This window comes from Pteronotus mesoamericanus, unplaced genomic scaffold, assembly GCF_021234165.1.
Source record: "Pteronotus mesoamericanus isolate MK-2021 breed Mesoamerican mustached bat unplaced genomic scaffold, CSHL_Meso_final scaffold_85, whole genome shotgun sequence".
NCBI lineage: Eukaryota > Metazoa > Chordata > Mammalia > Chiroptera > Mormoopidae > Pteronotus > Pteronotus mesoamericanus.
In genome coordinates this window covers 39136435-39156872 of record NW_026555329.1, presented here as the reverse complement: position 1 = coordinate 39156872, position 20438 = coordinate 39136435, and the positions used below count along the sequence as shown (strand labels likewise).

The following is a 20438-nucleotide window of genomic DNA, read 5'->3' as shown; positions in this document are numbered from 1 at the left end:
CTGACATCTGCAGACACAGAGGGGATGTTTGAAAATATTGTTTAAGGTATGAGACAAAGATTACAATGATTACATCTTTTTCTGTAAAGAGCTTGAGGAACACAAGGATAACCAAAATTGAGAGTAAACACAGATGAAAACAGATGTCACCAATTATTCTAAAGAATTTCCAGAAGCACTCAATAAGACTACAGTCAAAACATCAGGCACAAGGAGGAAGTGATTAGTCTGTTTAAACTTAGAATATTCTGCAAAACTACTGAGACAAATGAGAAAGAAACAAACCTGCAAATAGGCCTAGAATTGAACATTACTTAAACAGTCAGCTGTGCCAATAATTTTCTCCAGTGAAGAGTTCAGCTAGGAAAAGGGATATATTTCTCAAGTGTCAGCTTTCATAATGTCCTATTACAATGTAAATCTAAGGCCTATAATTGACATGCTGATTCAAAGCTTTGGAACACTAACTTGTTTTTAATTCTAGCCCAACATATTAGGCTGAATGTTTCTCTCCTTGCTTGATGCCAAGAACAAGATGTAGGAACCAATTAAACTGCACAGTCCATCCTTTGTCTCTACAAACTTCAATCTGATCAAGAAAATACTTTTTAGCATCCTCTTCATTTTTCCCCACTGTTAAAGCATCCCGAATATATTCAATGTCTTCTTTGCTTGTTAACTGGGGCATTCCTGTCATCAGCATCATGGAAAACAGGATGATCAGTAGGTTTGTGTGATGACGAAGGGCTAGGTAAGCCTTAGCGCACACGTCCTAGATAAAGAAAACAAATGCTGTTACTGTTGTTACGGTAACTAAGTAGGCTGGAGACTACTGGGCTATACTGGAATCTACATGGCATTACTCTGTCTGTGAGAAGAAACCATCACAAACAAGGTAGGTCCCCTGCCTCATAGGAAAAGTTTGATGAGATGTTTTTGTCATCTCTTAAGCACTTGAGTATAGTTGCATATGTCCAGGTGTGCTCAAGGAAAACTAATGACACAGTTAACCTTCATCTTATTTCCTAGTCTACATTTTTACTTCAGTTCTTCCCTAGGAAATTGAGGATGGAAACTTCTGTAGTCTCTGAAGAGTAATGAGTCAGTTTTTGAACACAATATGGGAATCAATATACTTTATGTAAGCATAAACAATCTTTGCCAAGAGCTAATGGAATCCAAAGAAATGATGAAAATATAGCATTTGAGATTTAGTGTTCATCTTTGTTTATTTGCTTTATTCTAAGAAAACAGATGAATTAGCTTTTTTTTGTTAGAAAAAAGAATAGTCTTTTTAAAAAAGATTTTATTTATTAACTTTTTTAGAGAGGGGGGAAGGGAGGGAGAAAGAGAGAGAGAGAAATATCAGTGTGTGAGAGATACATGGTTGCCTCTCCCATGTGCCCAACTGGGGACCTGGCCCATAACCCAGGCCTGTGTCCTGATGAGGAATCGAATCACCAACCTTTTGGTTCACAGGCCAGAGCTCAATCCACCGCACACCAGCCAGCGCATGAATTTGCTTTTTATTGTCTGAATCTCAAAACTGTGGAGTGAACTTTGGAATTTTAATGCAAATTCTGAATACTAAGTGAAAGAGAGGGCTTTAAAAACTGCTATGGCTGGTGATGATACAGGTAATATGAGTTAGATGACACAGGTGAGCTAAATCCACTTATTCAGCAACAGGAATGATTATCCCAATTAAATTGTTCCAAAGCATAGAAAAAGATGGAAGTCTTCCAATTTTATAACACTAGAATAACCCAACTGTAATATCATAACTTGGCAAAGATAAAGTGTTAAAGAGAACTGAATTTAACAATAATAAACATAAATATTTCAAATAAAATACTGAATAAAATGTTAAAAGAATAACATCATAGTTAAATAAAGTTTATTCCAAAATTGCAAGAACAGTTCATCAGAAATTACTGTATTAAAATCTACTATTAATTCTATGACAGTAACATGTAACAGTATGTAACTAAAATGTAATGATGTAAAGAATTACTTGAAATTATTAGTCATTACAATCATTCTGAATAAGGAATATAGGAAAAATAAATGATGTATAAAATCAGAAAAGTGAAGATAAAATTATTAGTATTTACAAATATCCTAATTGTCTTGGAATACCGAAGAGGGGAAAAAACTAAAATACTATTGTAATTCATTATTATAAAATAGCTTTTTATAACATTAATAAATATAATGCTATGAATAGGAGCCACTAATTAGAAAATATAGTGAAAAGACAGATTCTATGTAATGGTAACAGAAATATCATGATCTCTGGATAAACACATACACAAAACATGCAGAACCCATATTTAAAAACTGTAAAAATTTACTGAGGCACAAAGAAGAAAACCAGAACATGTGGAGCAGCATAGCACGTTCCTCAGGGATGACTGAATGCTTATAAAGATGGAAATTCTTCTCAGATTAACATATAAATATGATAATATTTCAATAAATGTTCCTATTGAATACTTAAACTCAGGGTTTTAATTTCATCTGGATTAATTAGGGCCTGAGAGACCATTTTGAAAAAGGGCAGTAATGAAAAAAGAGTGCTTTCAATATCAGATAATAAGCATATCTTAAAATTGTAATATTTTAAACTTGTGAAGCAGTATCTATTCTTTTACAAAAAAGATAAGAGAATTTGTGGAACAGAATGGAAAGTTCAGACATATCTAAGTATATAATAAATATAAAGGTGACAGATTAGTAAGGAAAGCTCTATTATTTGATAACTGGGGTTGGTACAACTGGCTCATCATTTAGGGGGAAAATAAAGTTTATCCCATATGATATACCAAAACAAACTCCAGGGAGAGACCTAGGATGGTGGAGGAGTAAGTGGAAGCTACATTAACCTCCTTCTAGGACCAATCTGAAATTATAGCTAAATTGTAGAGAAATCATCCTGAAAAACCAACTGAACGCTAGCTGGAGAGAAGCTGTATAACCAGGGATAGACAGAAGAAACCACTTCACCACAACATGACTGGTAGGGACTGCAGAGACGAGAGATGGCTGGCTGGGCTCCCATGGGTGGGAGCTGAAGTTCCAGAGGGTTAATTCAGTGGCCAGGGGGTTCTCCCTGAGAAGTGTGGGGTCTAAACCCTAAGCTGGGCTCCCCAGCCTATAGCACCGGAGCCAGGAACGGAACCCAGATAACATCCAACGGTGAAAAGCAGTGGGCTTTCTGTCTGCCAAACAGTGATGGTTGGAGATGCAGAGAGTCTATTAAAGGGCCAATGCACAACATATCATTTGCAGCCACTTACCCTGGGCTCCGGCAGAGGGAGGGAAGAGTGGACTAGAGATGTACAAGGAGAGTCTGGGGTTGGTGGCTCTGGGGAGAGAACTGAGGGAACAGCCACCAGGATCCCTGTGCTGAGTCATTCCCCATTCTGCAGAGGCTATATTTCTCAGGCAGAGCAATCCTCCTCAAGTGGTGTCAGCCTGTGGGGATGCAATCATCCTGCCTACAGGAATTATACTGCCCCACCCTATATAGCTTAAGCCAGGCTGCTGATTACAGCTTTAAGCTATAACATTGATTAAGTTTAACAACTAAGGTGGGTCTCTGGGAGCTCTGAGACTTTAGCTGACTCCCCACTGGGCCTGCTGCTTGTAAAAGCTGGCCTTAGTGTTCAGTCTGGTTGTTTCTGCACACAAACAGGCCCAGCAGAGGGAGCCACATGCTGTGGATTGCTGATAGCTCCAACTAGGTGGCCCAGAGCCAATCACAAGCAGTATCTGACAAAAGTTTGCACCAAAGTCTTTACAGATTTACCTAATACATAGAAACAAAGAAGCATCCAAAATGGGAAACAGAGAACAGACCCCAAGTGAGAGAACAAGAGAATCAATTAGCAGAACAACTAGATGAAATGGTGGCAAGCAATTCATTAGATAAAGAGTTTATAGTAATGATTATAAGCATACTCAACATCATGAAAAAAGACATAGGAACCATAAAAAAAGACTAGTCAGAAATAAATTATGTAATATACGAAATAAATAATACACTGGAAGGAATAAACAGTAAGTTAGATGAAGCAAAGGATTGAATCAGTGATTTGAAAGACGAGGTAGGAAAACAAAACCAAGAGAGCAGGGGGAAAAGGAAAGGATTTTAAAAATGAGGATCACTTAAGGAACATTTTGGGCAACATGAAGCATAACAATATCTGCATCATGGGAACACCAGAAGGAGAAGAGAGTAAACAAGGGATGGAGAGTCTATTTGAAGAAAACTTTCCTAATCTGGTGAAGGAAAAAGGCACACAAATCCAGGAAGCTCAGAGAGTCCCAAACAAGTTGGACCCAAAGAGGCCTACACCAAAACACATCATAATTAAAATGGTAAGGTTTAAAGACAAGGAGAGAATACTAAGAACTGAAAGAGAAAGGCAGGTAGTTACCTACAAGGGAGCACCCATTAGATTGTCATCTGATTATCAACAGAAACACTTCAGGCCAGAAGACAGGGGTGTGAAATATTTAAGGTGATGAAAAACAAGGACCTACAACCAAGTCTACTTTACCCAGCAATGCTATCATTTAAAATTGAAGGAGAAATAAGGAGCTTTCCAGGCAAGAAAAAGGTAAAAGAGTTTGTTAATACCAAACCAGTACTGCAACAAGTGTTAAAAGACTGGCTTTAAGAAGAAAAACAGAAAGAAAAAAAAGAGGAAAATAATCTAACTGAATACATATCTATCAATAATCACCTTAAATGTAAATGGCTTAAATTCTCCAACCAAAAGACGTAGGGTAGCTGAATGGATAAGTAAATAAGACCCATATATAGGCTGCCTCCAAGAGATGCACTTCAGATTGAAAGATACACACAGACTAAAAGTAAAGGGATGGAAACAGATATTGCATGAAAATGGAAAGGAAAAAAAAAAGCTTATATCCAACAAAATAGACTTTAAAAACAGGCTACAGTAAGAAACAAAGAAGGATACCACATAACGATAAAGGGAACAATCCAACATGAGGATATAATCCTAGTAAACATTTAAGCACAGAACATAGGAGCACCTAAATATGTAAAGCAAATCTTGATGGACATAAAGGCAGAGACTGACAGAAACGCAGTCATAGTCAGGGATTTTAACACACCATTGACTTCAATGGATAGGTCTTCCAGACAGAAAATCAACAAGGAGACAGTAGTCTTAAATATCACACTAGATCAAATGGATTTAATTGATATTTTCAGAGCTTTTCACTCCAAAGCTGCAGAATATACATATTTCAAGTGCACGTGGAATGTTTTCTAGGTTAGACCACATTTAGGATACAAAATGAGTTTCAATAAATTTAGAAGATTAAAACCGTATCAACTGTCTTCGTTGACCACAATTCTATGAAACTAGACATCAATCACAAGAACAACTGAAAAACACACAGACATATAAGCTACATAACATGTTATTAAACAATGAATGGGCCAACGAGGAGATCAAGGATAAAATCAAAAGATACCTTGAAACAAATGAAAATGAGAACACAAATGAAAATGAGAACAAATGAAAATGAGAACAGTGTCCCAAAATCTGCGGGACACTGGGAAAGCAATCCTTAGAGGGAAAATAATAGATTTAAGCCTATCTTAAAAACAAGAAAAAGCTCATAAACATCTAACTTTATAATTAAAAGAACTTGCAAAAGAAAAACAAAAAAGCCCAAAATAAGTAGATGGAAGAAAATAATAAAGATCAGAGCAGAAATAAGTGAAATAGCGTCTAAAAAAATTATACAAAAGATCAATGAATCCAAGAGCTGGTTCTTTAAAAAGATAAATAAGATTAACAAGCCTTCAGCCAGACTCATCAAGAAAAAAAGAGAGAGGACCCAAATAAATAAAATCAGATATGAAAGAGGAGAAATAATAACTTACAGCAAAGAAATACAAAGGATAATAAGAAAATATTACAAACAACTATATGCCAACAAATGGGACAAGCAGGATGAAATGGATAAATTCCTAGAAATGTACAGTATTCCAAAACTAAATCAAGAAAAATCAGAGTATCTGAATAGTGAAATTAAAGTAGTAGTCAAAAAACTCCCAACAAAAACAAAAGCCCTGGACCATATGCCTTCCCAGGGGAATTTTACCAATCATTCTGAGAAGAACTAACATCTCTTATTCTCAAACTACTTCATAAAATTCAAGAGGAGGGAAGACTTCCAAACTCGTTTTACAAGGCCAACATTGTCCTAATTACAAAACCAGGTAAAGACACTACAAAGAAAGAAAATTACAGGCTAATACCTGTGATGAATATAGACACTAAAATTCTCAACAAAATATTAGCAAACCAGATACAGTAATGCATCAAAAAGATAATACATCATGATCAAGTGGGATTTATTCTGGGAATGCAAAGTTGGTACAACATTCACAAATCAATAAATGTGATTCACCACATAAACAAAATGAAGGATAAAAACCACATGACCATATCAGAAGCAGAAAAAGCTTTTGATAAAATTCAGCACACATTTATGATCAAAACTTTCAGCAAAGTGTGAATAGAAGGAACATACCTAAACATAATAAAGACCACATATGACAAACCCACTGCCAAAATCATACTCAATGATCAAAAACTACAAGTTTTCCTCTGGCTATCAGGAACAAGACAGAGATATCTGCTTTCACCTCTCTTATTCCACAGAGTACTGGAAGTCCTAGCCATAGCAATCAGACAAGCAGAAATAAAAGGCATCCAAATTGGAAAGGAAGAAGTAAAGCTTTTTATTTGCAGAAGATATGATACTGTACATAAAGAATCCCAGAGATTCCACACAGAAACTACTAGAACTGGTAAATGAATTCATCAAAATATCAGGATACAAAATATCCAGAAATCAGTTGCATTTTTATATGCCAATAATGAACTAACAGACAAATTAAGAAAACAGTTTCATTCCAATTACTTCAAAAAGAATAAAATACCTAGGAATTAACCTAACTAAGGATATAAAAGACCTGTACTAAGAAAATTATAAGACACTGAATGAAGAAATGGAAGAAGATACAAATAAGTGGAAGTACATACCATGTTCATGGATAGGATGTATTGATATCATAAAAATGTCAATACTACCCAAAGCAATCTATAGATTCAACACAATTCCTATCAAGATACCAAAGATGTTTTTCACATAACTGGAATAAATATTTCAAAAATTTATAGGAACCTTATTGGTGTAGGTTGGACCAGAGGTCCCTTGAAAACAGGGGAACCCCTGCCTCCAATCCTGCAAAAAAGGCAGGGGGCAGGAAAGGGTGCTGATGGAGCAGAAGGCACAGCATTTAAGGCACAGGCACATAGATCAATGGAACAGAATAGAAAGCCCAGAAATAAACACACAACTTTATAGTCAATTAATATTCGACAGAAGAAGTAAGCACATATAATGGGCTAAAGATTGTTCAATAACTTATTTTTGGAAAACTGGACATATATGTTCGAAAAAGTGAAAGTAGATCATCTTTTTACTCCACACACAAGGATAAATTCAAAATGGATTAAAGACTTAAATGTTAGACCTGAAACCACAAAGCTTAGAAGAAAACATATGCAGCAAAATCTAGGACACTGCTCATTGCAATATTTTATTGGATATATCTCCCCAGGCAAGAGAAACAGAAGAAAAAAAATAAACAAATGGAACTACATCAAACTAAAAAGTCTTTGCACAGCAAAGGAAAATATCAATAAAATAAAAAGACAACCCACGGAATGGGAGAACATATTCACTGATATGTCTTGTAAGTGGTTAATATCTGAAATTTATAAAGTACTTACAAAACTCAATACCAAAAAAACCAACAACTCAATTAAAAAATGGGCAAAGGACCTGAATAGACACTTCTCCAAAGGGGACATATAGATGGTCAATAAACATATGAAAAGATGCTCAATGTCACTAATCATCAGAGGTTTGCAAATTAAAACCACAATGAGCACCATCTCACACCTGTCAGAATGGCTGTCACCAATAAATCAATAAACAAGAAGTGCTGGTGAGGATGTGGAGAAAGGGGGACTCTTTTGCACTGTTGGTAGGAATGCAGATTGGTGCAGTCACTGTGCAAAGTAGTGTGGAGATATCTCAAAAAATTAAAAATGGATCTGCCTTTTCACCCAGCGATCCCACTTCTGGGAATATATCCCAAGGAACCTGAAATACTAATTTGAAAGAACATAAGCACCCCTATGTTCATTGCAGCACTATTTACAATCACTAAGATATGGACTCAGTCCAAACGTTCATCAGTAGATGAGTGGATAAAACAACTATGGGACATTTACACAATGGAATACTACTCAGCTGTAAAAAAGATTTTACCTTTTGTGACAGTATGGGTGGACCTGAAGAACATTATGTTATGTGAAATAAGCCAGTCAGAGAAAGACAAATACTATATAATTTCATTGATATGTGGAATCTAATGAACCTACCAAACTTACAGGCAAAATAGAGACAGATTGAGAGAGTGGGATGACAGCTAAGCAGGGGGCAGTTTAGGGTTTGAAATGACTGAGCAAAAAGGACTCATGGACATGGACAATGGTGCAGTGATTGAGGAGGTTGTAAGGGGCTAAACAGTAACGGAAAAGAATACAATAAATAAAAAAAATTAAAAATATTCAAAATAAATTCCAGGTGAATTAAAGATTTAAATTAGGAAAGGGCAAATACATTATTTAAATAATCATGAAATGGGAAAGGACTTTATGAAGATGACTTCCAAAATGGAATCTGTAAAGAATATCTGGAGAGGTTACAGAAACTTCAAACTTTTGAGGGAAAATAAGCCATGAAAATATTAAAGGAGGCAAAGAATAAGAGAAAACATATTTGCAACATGACAGATCACTCCTCCATCCCAGCCCCCCCGCCAATAGCTCTTACAAATCAATAAGAAAGAGATAGATAGTTGGCTAGAAATACAGGCCAAGGATATAAATGAAAATTTATACTATAAGGCATAAAACAGATAAACATATGAAAAATATGCAACCTCATTAGTAATCAAATAAACGTAACTTAAAAAGAGATGGAAACATTCACCTACTGAATTGGAAAATCTTTTTTATTTAAAACATTTTTAAGGACAATACCCAATGTTCACCTTTCAAAGGCTGATGGTAGATGGGAATAGGTATAATTTTACTAGTAGATAACTTGATAACATGCATTGAAAGCTTTAAAATACTTATAAGTGTGATATAACTTAATTGTGGTGGTGGTTGTGTGACATGTATTTGTCAAAATTCAAAGACCTGTGTACCTAAAAAGGTCCAATTTTGTATGTGAATTATGCCTCAATAAATTTGACTTTAAAAATGTCTCTATTGTTTGTCCAGAAATTTCCATGCTGGGAATTAACCTTTTTTAAAAAAAAAATGGCTAATTTTGCAGTGATTTATCTATAAGAATGTTAATTAGGAACACCGATTAAAATTGTAGAAAATTGAAAGCAACCTAAATATCCTACAACTGGGGATTGATATAAAGGGTTTAGGAAAGCACCTACAATTATGTGCTTTATAACTACTGGAATTATATTCTGGAAGAATATTCGATAAGCATGTAAAAGTTTTTGAGATAAAAAGCAGGTATGAACCAATGCGTAGTATAATCCCATTTTGATAACTGAACACAAATTTCTTTAAAGAGAATATAAGGCCAAAATATTAATAGTGATTTTTCATTTTGCTTTTGGGTGATCTCTTCTGTGTCATTTGCATGTGGCACGGTAACAGCAATGACAATGGTGGTCATGCCTGTGTCACTCTGTGTGTCAAGGCTGGACTGTGCGTGCATAGCCCTATCCAAGGGCTATGGACTCTTCTGGCATTTTTTAAGTGAGACAATATATATAAAACGTCTGTCACAGAGGATGGCACATAGCAAGGTTTCCACGGATGTTGGTGCTCTCCCTTCCCCACCTGGAGGATAGGCTGACTCTGGGGGAGGCTCCACAGATGCAAAAGCCTGAGCTGTTTCTGTGGCAGCCCAGGCATCATGTCCTCTGGAAGGGGCCCCATTGCATTAGTGCTCTTGCATTCTTAATGACTCTGCTCCCATCAGGAAATCACTTTCTCCTGCTCACCCATAGGACCCACTGAGGCCTCTCTCATTTTTTGCTAACTACACAGGCTAAGGGTAGACTTCACCCCAGGCAACAGTTTCATTAATTTGCCAACTCACGCAACTTTCACAAAGGTGTAGATGAGGATGACTTTTAATTTTGAATTATATTACATTCTGATTTTTAATTATTTTCTTTCCTTCCGTACACAGGGAGCTCTAGGCAATCCTCTCGCTTTTCCTCCACCCCGCCCCACACAGACACACTGCTGTCTGAGGCCACTGTGTTGTCAAATTCTTTAACAGAAATTTTTTGAGGAGAAAAATTAATCTGGGGCCATGTTAAAATACCAATCTACAGGTGCTCAGTAAGTATGTGTCAAGTGGCAACACAGTGATTCATCAATGGCCAAAGCACACAAAGAGATATTAAAAAAAGGAACTGTCACCCAGGGGTGGCTCAGTTGATTGGGACATCATCACATACAACAGAAGTTGTGGGTTTGATTTCCAGTCAGGGCACACAACTAGTTTGCAGGTTTGATTCCCTGGTTGAGGGGTGCCTGTGGGAGGCAACTGATTGATGTTTCTGCTTCTCTTGAAGGCCATCTCACCTACATAAGGAATTTGTGCTGGCTCTTATTTATATGATTAGTTCTGTTTTTCATATATATTGTATAAGAGTCGCTTCTATGAGAAAGAAATATCCCCAGATTTAACCGCATGCCTCATACTTGTCAGATGCAATGTCTAAATTCTGACTGGCTGTGCAGACTGAGATAGTTGGTACAGATTTAATTCTATTTTGCTTAAAGGTAGTGTGGAGTAGTGGTTAAAAGCACAGACTTGCACCTAAGTCATGGCCCAGGTTCAAAGCTTGGCTTTATTATTGACAAGCTGCTTGTCACAGAAGTTGCTTAAACTCTCTGGACATCAGTTTCCTCATCTGTGGAATAATAATAATACCTATTTCATATGGTTTTGGTGAGATTTAAGTACTATGTAAGTAGTTGGCTATTATTATTAATAATGTGAGAAGTCACATACTTCTCAATGCTGTAGGTGGTCCCATCTAGACCACCTATTCAAAATGTCTCCTTAGACAATAAAGACCTAGGCGGTGAGATAGGTTGGGGTAGGAGACAGCCCCAGTTCCCAGCAGTGTTGAGGGAGAGGGTGGTATTCACACTGGCCACTGAGACGGGTAGGAAGATGGGAGTGTGTGGCACAAGGGCTACATATGCAGGTGGTTCTCTTGCTATGAGGGGCATGGTAAACACTTGCTCCACCCACTCAAGCTCCAGAGGTTTCATTTCTGCCCTTTGTACTCAGCCATCATCTGTGAGAGCATTCTGGTCATGCTGCCTCAGCCCAAACGCCTGTGGTTTGAGGAACCATGAGGATGTGGCTTGGGGAGCTCAGGGGGAAGCACAGAACACAGAAGTTACTGGTCATATCAACAGAATTTTCCCTTCTGTCAGGGCTGCCTGGCACTGGCCTCAAATGTCCTCCTTTTGTCCTCTGATGCCTGTGAAAGGCTTTCTGTTACTGAGTGGAGAAGAAGGGGTAAGGGAAGAATCAGATTTCAGACTTAGTTAATGTACTTGTAAATGAGTGTGAATGTGGGGAACACTGTAGTATTGTGGATGTCATTAGCTGGACGCACGATGCTTTAGTAGCTAATAAATAGAGTTAGCCTAGATAGTACATTTGCTCTTAACTTCATAGTTGATTCAAATGCCTTAATTACAGCATCTAGTACCAAAAGGATGATTGCTTTTACAAAACTGCCACTCCCATAATTCTTAAGAACAAAGTTATTCATTACCATTTCAGGGTCAAAACTTTGACTTGATTTGTTAACTGGTCCAACTTATTAGTCCACTAAACTGAAAAAACAAAACAAACAAACAAACAACTTTCTATGTACAATCTACTCAATTCTTAACCACCGATGAGTTCTGACTGCTTCAGACTATCCAAGGTCATGTGGAATAGGCCTACTTTTTCTTTAAATTCCTCCGTTCTCATCTTGAAAAAAAGTAGAAGTGAAATATTACTGTACATATTGCACAAAAATGAGGAAGTAATCTAAGGATCAAAAACAAAAAAACAGAAACTCCCTGGGCAGAATCTAGGGCTGAGAGGAGGAGAAGAAAAACAAATATTCATTAATGAAAAAGAAATGTTCTCACACACTGACTTTTCCTAAATAATCATGTTGCCTCTGTCTGCTAGAGAAAGGACCAAATGGGGAAAAATACTTCAGTCAAAGACAGAGGAGTTTATTTTGTTTTCTATAAGAATCAATGAATTAGCTAGGCAATGTCTTTAGATATTATTTTGGCAAAACAGAGAAGGCCACTGATTAGCAGACCTAATAATGCAGGAAGAAACAAACACTTTTTGGTAAATCTGAAGTAAGAGTATATCTGACACTTGGTCATGCATTTGTTCAGTTTGAATTAGGATCCTTATCTTTAAGGAATTCTTAAAAATGTTTCTCAGACTAGCTCTGTCTACCAGAGGGAAGGGATGTATTTCCATCTTCTCAAATATTTATCTAGAAGCTCATTCATTGTAAAGGTAACGGTTATGATTAAACTGTTCTATTTTAGTAAAATATTTTAAATAGATGAGACTATATGTAGAGATATGTGTTATCTTCTAGCCTTGTTCCAAAGAAGATTGAAAGTGGATTATTTTTACACAAAAGTCAAGACAACATTATTTAGAGCCAGGTAGAAGAAGGAAAGGGACTCACAAAGGAAATGACCCACAATAAATTTGGGCAAGAGATTAAGCCTACATGTCACAAATTCTATATACTTGCTATGAGTGGTCTTCAAATATATCTGTAGCCAAAAAGAAGATTGAATGTGTTACTTCATCCAATGTACAGATTTTTAAAAATTATTTGTTTAGGAGAAACACAGTTTTTGTAGACACGAAGACCTGACAGAAATCTTCTAAGTGGATCTTTATAAAGAGCACATTTTGTAACATGGTGAATAGTGTCCTCAGTAATACTTCTATGGTAGACAAAACAATTCTCTAAAAGAAACCAAACATTGAGAGAATGATGCCAGTTGGAAGGTTATTCTCGGTAAGTGTTTAAAAGTACCAGAGGTCTAATATCTCAGGCACCGGGTGACACTGCATGCTGGTAGACTAACATGGAACCAATCCAAGGCCATTTTTCAGTGATATGTTCATATCTTTTCCAGAAAAGTGATAAAGTTCAGCACACTTGTCCAAGTTTTAACAATTCTACAACCAGGCAAGTTTGCTTCTGGGGGAGATGTCACAGCAACATATCTGAACTCCTACAAAGGGCTGATGCCGGACATTTCTCTGAGCATATCTTCCAGTAGCAGCACAGATACTGAAGCACTTAGAGTCTCAGGCCCAATGGAGGAGGCTGGGCTCAATCTCATTTGTGGGCCAGGGTGCAAATCTCAAGAGAGGCCCTTTATGGACTCAGTATGTTTTTGGCAGTTTGACAGAAAAGCTCATCATCTCCCTGTTGACTTGTAATAAGCCTTTATTACAGTATTGTGTGATTAATCAAATGAGCTCCAAAGGACTTCTTTGCTTCATTCTCTACCCTCCAATCCAGCCCATGCCCTGCTTCAAATTAGACCCACATTTCCTTTCTTGACTCAAATTTTATTATGCACTCCCATATATACCTATACTCCACCCATCCTAGACATCTGTGCTTTTGTTCCTAAGTACTGAGACTACATACTAACTTCATACCCTTGCTCATGTTATTCTCATGATGCAGGGATGAGGGGGAGGAATATCCAGGTAGAAGGAATAACATGAGCAAGGGCATGAAGTTAGGACATGTGGTATCGACTTATAGTATACATTCAATGAGGGACCAAATGTAATTGAGTTCAACCCTTAAGGCCCCAGCATAAATACTTCCTTCACTCCACAGCCCTTTTCTATTCCCCAGGATTTAGTTACTTCTTCTGCAAACCATGGTTGAAATCCTTAGTACAAGGTTGTATATGTGTCTCTTCCACTGGGCCCTGGGGCTCTGCCTCCGTTCTGTGTCACCTGTGTCTAGTACAGTGTCTGGCACATGGTAGATAATATGCAGAATGCTTAATGCCAGGAGCCAAGTTCAGTGCTGGGAAGATTCATTGCTTTAACATCAGGATGAATTAGAGGACAATCATATCTGAAGGGGATTAAACTATAAAGATATCTTGCTGTGCCAAGAGCAGTACTTGAGCCTTTTTTGTGCCTGGCACAGTATCTGAAATGTAGTAGGTATTTAATAAAGTATGTGTTGAATAAGTGTGCTGTCTTGGATACGGAAGGAAAGAGCCCGGTGACTATAACAGGATGGAGCAGGAGGCCGAGATAGCCCGGGGTGTCAGGTTAGAGGTATAGACAGTCATAGGTGTAGACGAGTGCAGGGGACAGCACATAGGGAAGGGGAGTCAGAGGACAGGAATGGGGAATGACGGTGAGTGACCGGACGGAGAGCTCTCTGCCCTCGTGCTCCCTGGGGCTGGGCTGAGGAGCGCACTTGAGTTTCTCCAAAACAGGTGGCAGGAGGGGACAGGGCCCCAGTGCTCAAAGCAGGTCAACGAGCAGGGCCTGGGTGGGGAACTGAGGTGGAAGTAGTTAAAACAACCTGGGGTCAGAGATGAGAGCTAGATGAGAGCAGAAATGGACTGAGAATGAAGGTTCTTAAAAACCTGAGTCAGGGCTCTGTAGAGAGGCTGGGCCCAGGGCTGGCCTACAGGTTGAGGCATGTGGGTGCGCCCTGGCGTGGGGACAACACTGCCAGGGGCGGAAGCCCAGCAGGGCCTGATAAAACTGGCATCCTAGATGAACATAATATACACAATAAATGTGTTCCAGACTTCTCTCCTATAATGCTTCTTAAGAGTGACATCTAGGGGCAAGTGCCTTTTAAGTTCACCCATCAAATTGCTTGCTTTGCATAGATGTGGATGTGAAGATGTTCCCCTGACGTCTTCAGCTTTATCTGATGTACAGTTGCTTAGTGCCTACTATGTGCAAAGACCATATTCAAAATGTTTGTTTATACAAGGTCAAGTTGTTTATGCTCCTTCAAAACTGTCCTACATTGAATGTATACTACAGGTATATACCACAGGTCTTATTCTCTTGGCACAGACCGCTTGTTGCTCTGATAGGAAAAAAATATATGTAATGGTTACGTCAGTAAAGACATTTTCACAAAAATGTGAATGGACACCATATAACACATATTTGTATTATTTAATAAAATATTAGATTTTATAATTAGGTTTTCTTCTTCTGATATATAGATATTTAACCTGTACCTTGAAGGCTTATTGACATCCATGTTGATGGCAGCTTGTCTATCTGTGCCTGGGGTACTACTTCATAAATTCATAGAATACAAGGTATTATGACAAAGGAATAAAACCAAGAGGCAAGCTAGGCTCGTTCACTTTGTACTGATGCAGGAATTGGTCCTCTGCCATTTACTCCTTCGCACCCCAAGTAACCTCCTGGGTGTTTATATGGGTCAGGCCCCGAGCGAGGGATTCAGGTAAGGGGTGGTCCCATTGCACAGAGCTCACTCTGGAGAGGGAGGCATAAAGAGCAGGCTGGCACAGATGATTATTTGCTGTGACAGATGCTACGAGGGTAACATGCAGGGGCTGTGGCAACGAGTAACACCAGGGACCTAATTCAGAAGTCTGCTCTGACCAATAGCATTTCAGCTGGGACCTAAAGGGCAGTGGGGGCATTCCAGAGAGACGGCCCGCAAGGTGGACAGCTGGACAGCTGGACGGGGGAGACATGGAGGAAGGCCACTGAGACCTGAGTGAGCGTAGGGAAGGTGCCACGGGGCAGGTTCGAGGGGCAGGGCCCTGCAGGGCAAGATTAGACATTTAGATTTTATTCCACGTCAGAGGAGAGGCCACTGAACAGTTTAAAATAAGGGAGCAACATTGTATCTATTTCTTAGGTTCAGTTTTTAACCAAGTTCTGATTAATTTACAACCTTCTAAAACACTAAATATTATACTTAATAGAATGAAAAAGACTAGAATGTTGACTGCTATTTTTGGAAGCTGGGATAATGGTTTTCTCAAATCTTCCTGATGTTTTCAATATTTTGCTAGTTTTTGTTTTTTTAAAGAAGCAGTTAGTACTTTTAATCAGAAAAAAACCCACTTTCTTATATAAAAGTAAACAGGAATATATCACTACGTTTTATTTGGTAGTGATATAAATGTATTTGTATGTAATATGTGTTCTATAACTGTTCAGTGAAATTTAAAACAAAATGGTTCAAAAATAAATTACCAGTGGGCAAAACACATTGTATTCTTTTTTTATCTCTTCAGTAAGAGAGATATTTTTCTGAGGAGAACTTATTTATCAAAATTGTTGTCATTGAAATAAATGTGTTTAGCATCGTGTGTGTAGGATACTGCTCCAAAGGCTAACAGACAACCTTGGGTTCAAAGAGCAGGCCTTTATTTTGTGCCTTTTTGTCTGATTATAGTTTGTTCCTGAACTCTCTCCACTGTTCTAGGAGTAAGGTATTAATATGGTCCTTGGCTAAACAGACTACCTAGGAAAGAAGAGAGGTGAGCTGAAGGGCCCCTCCCTGTGGCAGTCCCCCTGGCTTCCATCCCCTGGCCACTGGCTAGGTTTCTTTTGAAGACTGTGGAGAGGGCTCCCCTCATCCTTAACAAAAAGTGGGTCAACTTTTTTCCATCCATTCTAATAAGTTATTCAAATGTGCTGCATGCATTAATTAATCTCGCCAATTCAAAATGAGTGATTCACTGGAAATGAGGACACCTTTAATTCAAATGTAAATATATACAACATTTCCCAGCTTGCCTAAAAATGGCAGCTTTATTATACAAGATCTGAGATGCTATTTAGAGAGTTTAGAGATGTGCTTCCTGAGCTTGAAGGACTTCATCTCAAAAGGGAACATAAAACTAAGAAACAGGAAATCTTCTGAAAGGTTTAGTAGTATGTAAAAAAACAAAACAAAACAAAACAAAAAAAAACAATGAATCTGCCAAAGGGACTGAGTTAAGTGATGAAAAAACTTGCTGCTCATCTTTGTCAGGCTGGAAACTTTAGAAGGTCTGTATCTGTATAACTGTCCACATATGTACATGTGTTTGGCTTTCTTCATACTGTGAGCGAGGAGGGTGGGGACAAGTGCAGAAAGGAGGAACAGACAAGGGGGCAGGCAGAGGGTGGATGGACTCTCACTTGTTCTTTAACCAGAGCAGTGCTACTTTTTTATGTTTTATGTATTACTGTCCTGCCTGGGACATCATTTCCGAAAGAGCTTCTTAACTTGAAATTGTTCAAAGTGTGAAGACCTGTTGCAAGGGGTTTGAGTTTCTGTTGTAGCCTAGCCACTGGGCTAAGCAGTCTACACATTTCATTTAAATAATACCTAAAAAAATCACATGACATAGGTCCTAGTATTTTCACTTTACAGATGAGGAAACTGAGGTTCTGAAAGGATAAATAATTTGTATCACATGCACAGCAACTAAGAAATAGGGCCAAGATTCAAACTCAAGTTTCTCTGCTCCAAATCCCATCCTTTCAACCACAATGCCTTGCTGGATCTGTGTTTAAGACTCGAAGTGCATATATTCATGGGCTCTTAAATAGTATGCCAATACAAGCACAGATATCTTTATATAAGTATGTACAATATAATTTATGAAGGTGTGTTTAGCAGTGGACATTGCCTAGATGTCACTTTAGAGAAAGAGGTTTTAATAGCTTAAGAAACATGCTTTGGCCACATAGAATGGAGAAATGTTTCCAGACTTGGGGAATGGCTTGTACAAAGCCATCCTGCAAAGAGTTCTTGCTTTGGGTGGAAGCTTCCTGGAGGGGAGGCAACCGCTCCTTGGCCCCTCCTCACCCCAAATCGTTTAATTAAGTAATACTTTGAAATGTAATACATCAACAAAGAACACTAAAGAGAAAGTCCTCCTAGGATTTTAGGGTTGACATGGGCACTTTTGGGTCTACAGGAATGTTGTCAGCAACAGGATAGGTGAGCAGTATTCTGGAAAAAAACCACTAGTGAAAAGGAAGAGAACATCTACAGAAACAAGGAGCACCTACTAGTGAGGTCAAATTTCTTGTGTCTATCTAATTCTTTAAATAACACTTTTGCCGCTTTGTTCATTCAAAGCTAGTCAGGTGAGATACCTCCAGGAGAGGAGAATTGAGTGTTTTCCCTCCTTTAAATGGTAAAATTCTTCCAGGTGTTTCTTTTTTCTTCCTTCCTTCCTTTCTTTTTTTCTTTCTTTTCTTTTTTTGTGTGAAACCATTTTTCTATTCTAGGAAGTTGTCAAAACATATGATTTTAACTTCAAAGAAAAACAGGACTGAAATATGTCAAATCCCTGGAAATAGTCTGAAATCCAGTTGAGTTTACACAGAAAAACACACACTAAAAAATCTTAAGACCATTTGGCCACAGAGATCTCAGTTTCTCTGACAAAACTGGAACTGTGGATAGGGTAAGTTCTTAAATCTCTGAAGTGAAAAGCAGGCAGGAGAACAAACAAGAACAGACGGGTTTCAAAACAATACATTCTTGTTCCTGTTCCACTGAGCTTCAGACCCATGTCCCCTCCCAGGGATAACATGGGACTCAAGAAAAGACTCAGGAGAAAAACTTGTTCCTAAAATACTGAGTACATATAAGAGGCACTAAGGGAGGGGCTATTGTACATATAAAGTGACCACCTGTTGCCTCTATTGGTCTGTTTTGGGTTTGTATGGCTATAAAAATCAGTATATCACAGTAGTAATTCCAATTTCTCTGAGTTATGTTCATTCACAGCTATTAAATTTGCAAGCGTGAAAATTTTACTACTCAGATGTTTAAAATATTTGATAGTCAAAAGTGAATGTAGACCAGGAAGGACTGGAAAAGGAGGCAGAATGTGAATGCCCCCAGGGAGCAGGCCCGGGCTTGTTTACAGGTAAGCAGGGCACGCCAGAGCTCTTCTAGGACCTACAGTCAAGTTGCAAGGATTTCAAATGAGAGAAGAGGCTGCCTTTTACAAAGATGAGATAAGCACACTGTGGTGCAACAAGAATCCCTGTTAGTAATTTGATATATACCTGTAGAAAAAAAAATCAAGAAAAGTCCATAATCATTTGAGAGTCCTGAAAAAAAATCTATGTAAAAGTTGGATTTTCAAGGCAATGTTTTGGATAGATAAATATTCAAAAGCTAAAACTGCTTGCCAGCTGCTCTTTCTTAAAGTCCCTCTTCAGTACCAGTGTCATCCTGATGTTCTAAAATCGCCAGTCCCACTGATGGCGGAATGTTTTCCTTTTTTAGGTGGGAGGATTATGAGAAGTGTCATTTTGCATTTGGGGAAGAAATGGAGGTGAGGGGCGGTCGTGGCAGAAGGGGTGGGCAGAGGTGAGAGTAGCCTCGAAGTGGAGCGGAAGCTCCCGTGCACTGCCGGCACCATCTGGTTGGTGTTCACAGGAGGTGATCATCGGGGAGGCCAGTTACCTGAAATTTCTGGAAGTGTAGGCTCGTCTTCTTTCCAGAAGTTCCCATCACAAACAGGAAGTCTGGGGTTAGCACAAATGGTACTCTCTCTTTATTAATGCCCAGGAAACTTTTGTAGTTCCCAAGAATGTGCCCAAAGTCAATATGAAATAGATTTCCTTAAAAGAAGAAAATGTCTGACATCATTACACTGGCATAAGCACTTGTAACAATACTCTGGTTTGTTTATCTCTTGAAACAATTTTTTTTTAAGTTGCCTGACAATGAGCTATCTTGGGTGACAGAGCTATTTTTATACTCTTTTATCAGCTGGTGATTTTTTTTGTCTTAGCAGGTGTGTGTTGTAGTAGCCACAAAGCACTCTTTGAACCAAGGGGGTTTTCTATATATATCCTTCCGGTGTTCTTTAAATGACAGCCAAATGTTATTTAAAAATTGTCATTTCAGAATTACTATTGGAAATATAAAGCAAAACTCTGGCTAATATGCCATCATTAAGCTCAAGACCTTCTTATGCCCTTTGTGTAACTCAAGAGAGACTGATGTTTGGTTCTGCGTGGAGGAGCGACATTTGCCTTTTACGTTTGAGTAACCTGACAGAAATAAATCATTTGAATCTCCTTTGGGTCAGTTTCTGCCACTGTCACCATCCCCACCACAATTACCATAATTTCTGCTCTTTTGTATAGCTCTTGATCATATGTAGGGCCTGTAAAGGCATTATTTCTTTCAATTC

At 38.2% G+C, this 20438-nt stretch overlaps 1 protein-coding gene across 1 annotated transcript in view; it reads right to left on the bottom strand.

Annotated features, from left to right (window-relative positions):
* Positions 1-54: 54 nt before the first annotated feature.
* Positions 55-20438, bottom strand: part of PIK3CG (phosphatidylinositol-4,5-bisphosphate 3-kinase catalytic subunit gamma) — a 37797-nt gene continuing 17413 nt past the window's right edge. The window contains exons 10-11 of the mRNA XM_054563934.1: positions 19703-19860; positions 55-772 (exon numbers count right to left, since the gene is read on the bottom strand). Coding sequence (XP_054419909.1) covers positions 494-772; positions 19703-19860 — 437 coding nt within the window. The 3' untranslated portion in view covers positions 55-493. The remainder of the gene's footprint in view (positions 773-19702; positions 19861-20438) is intronic.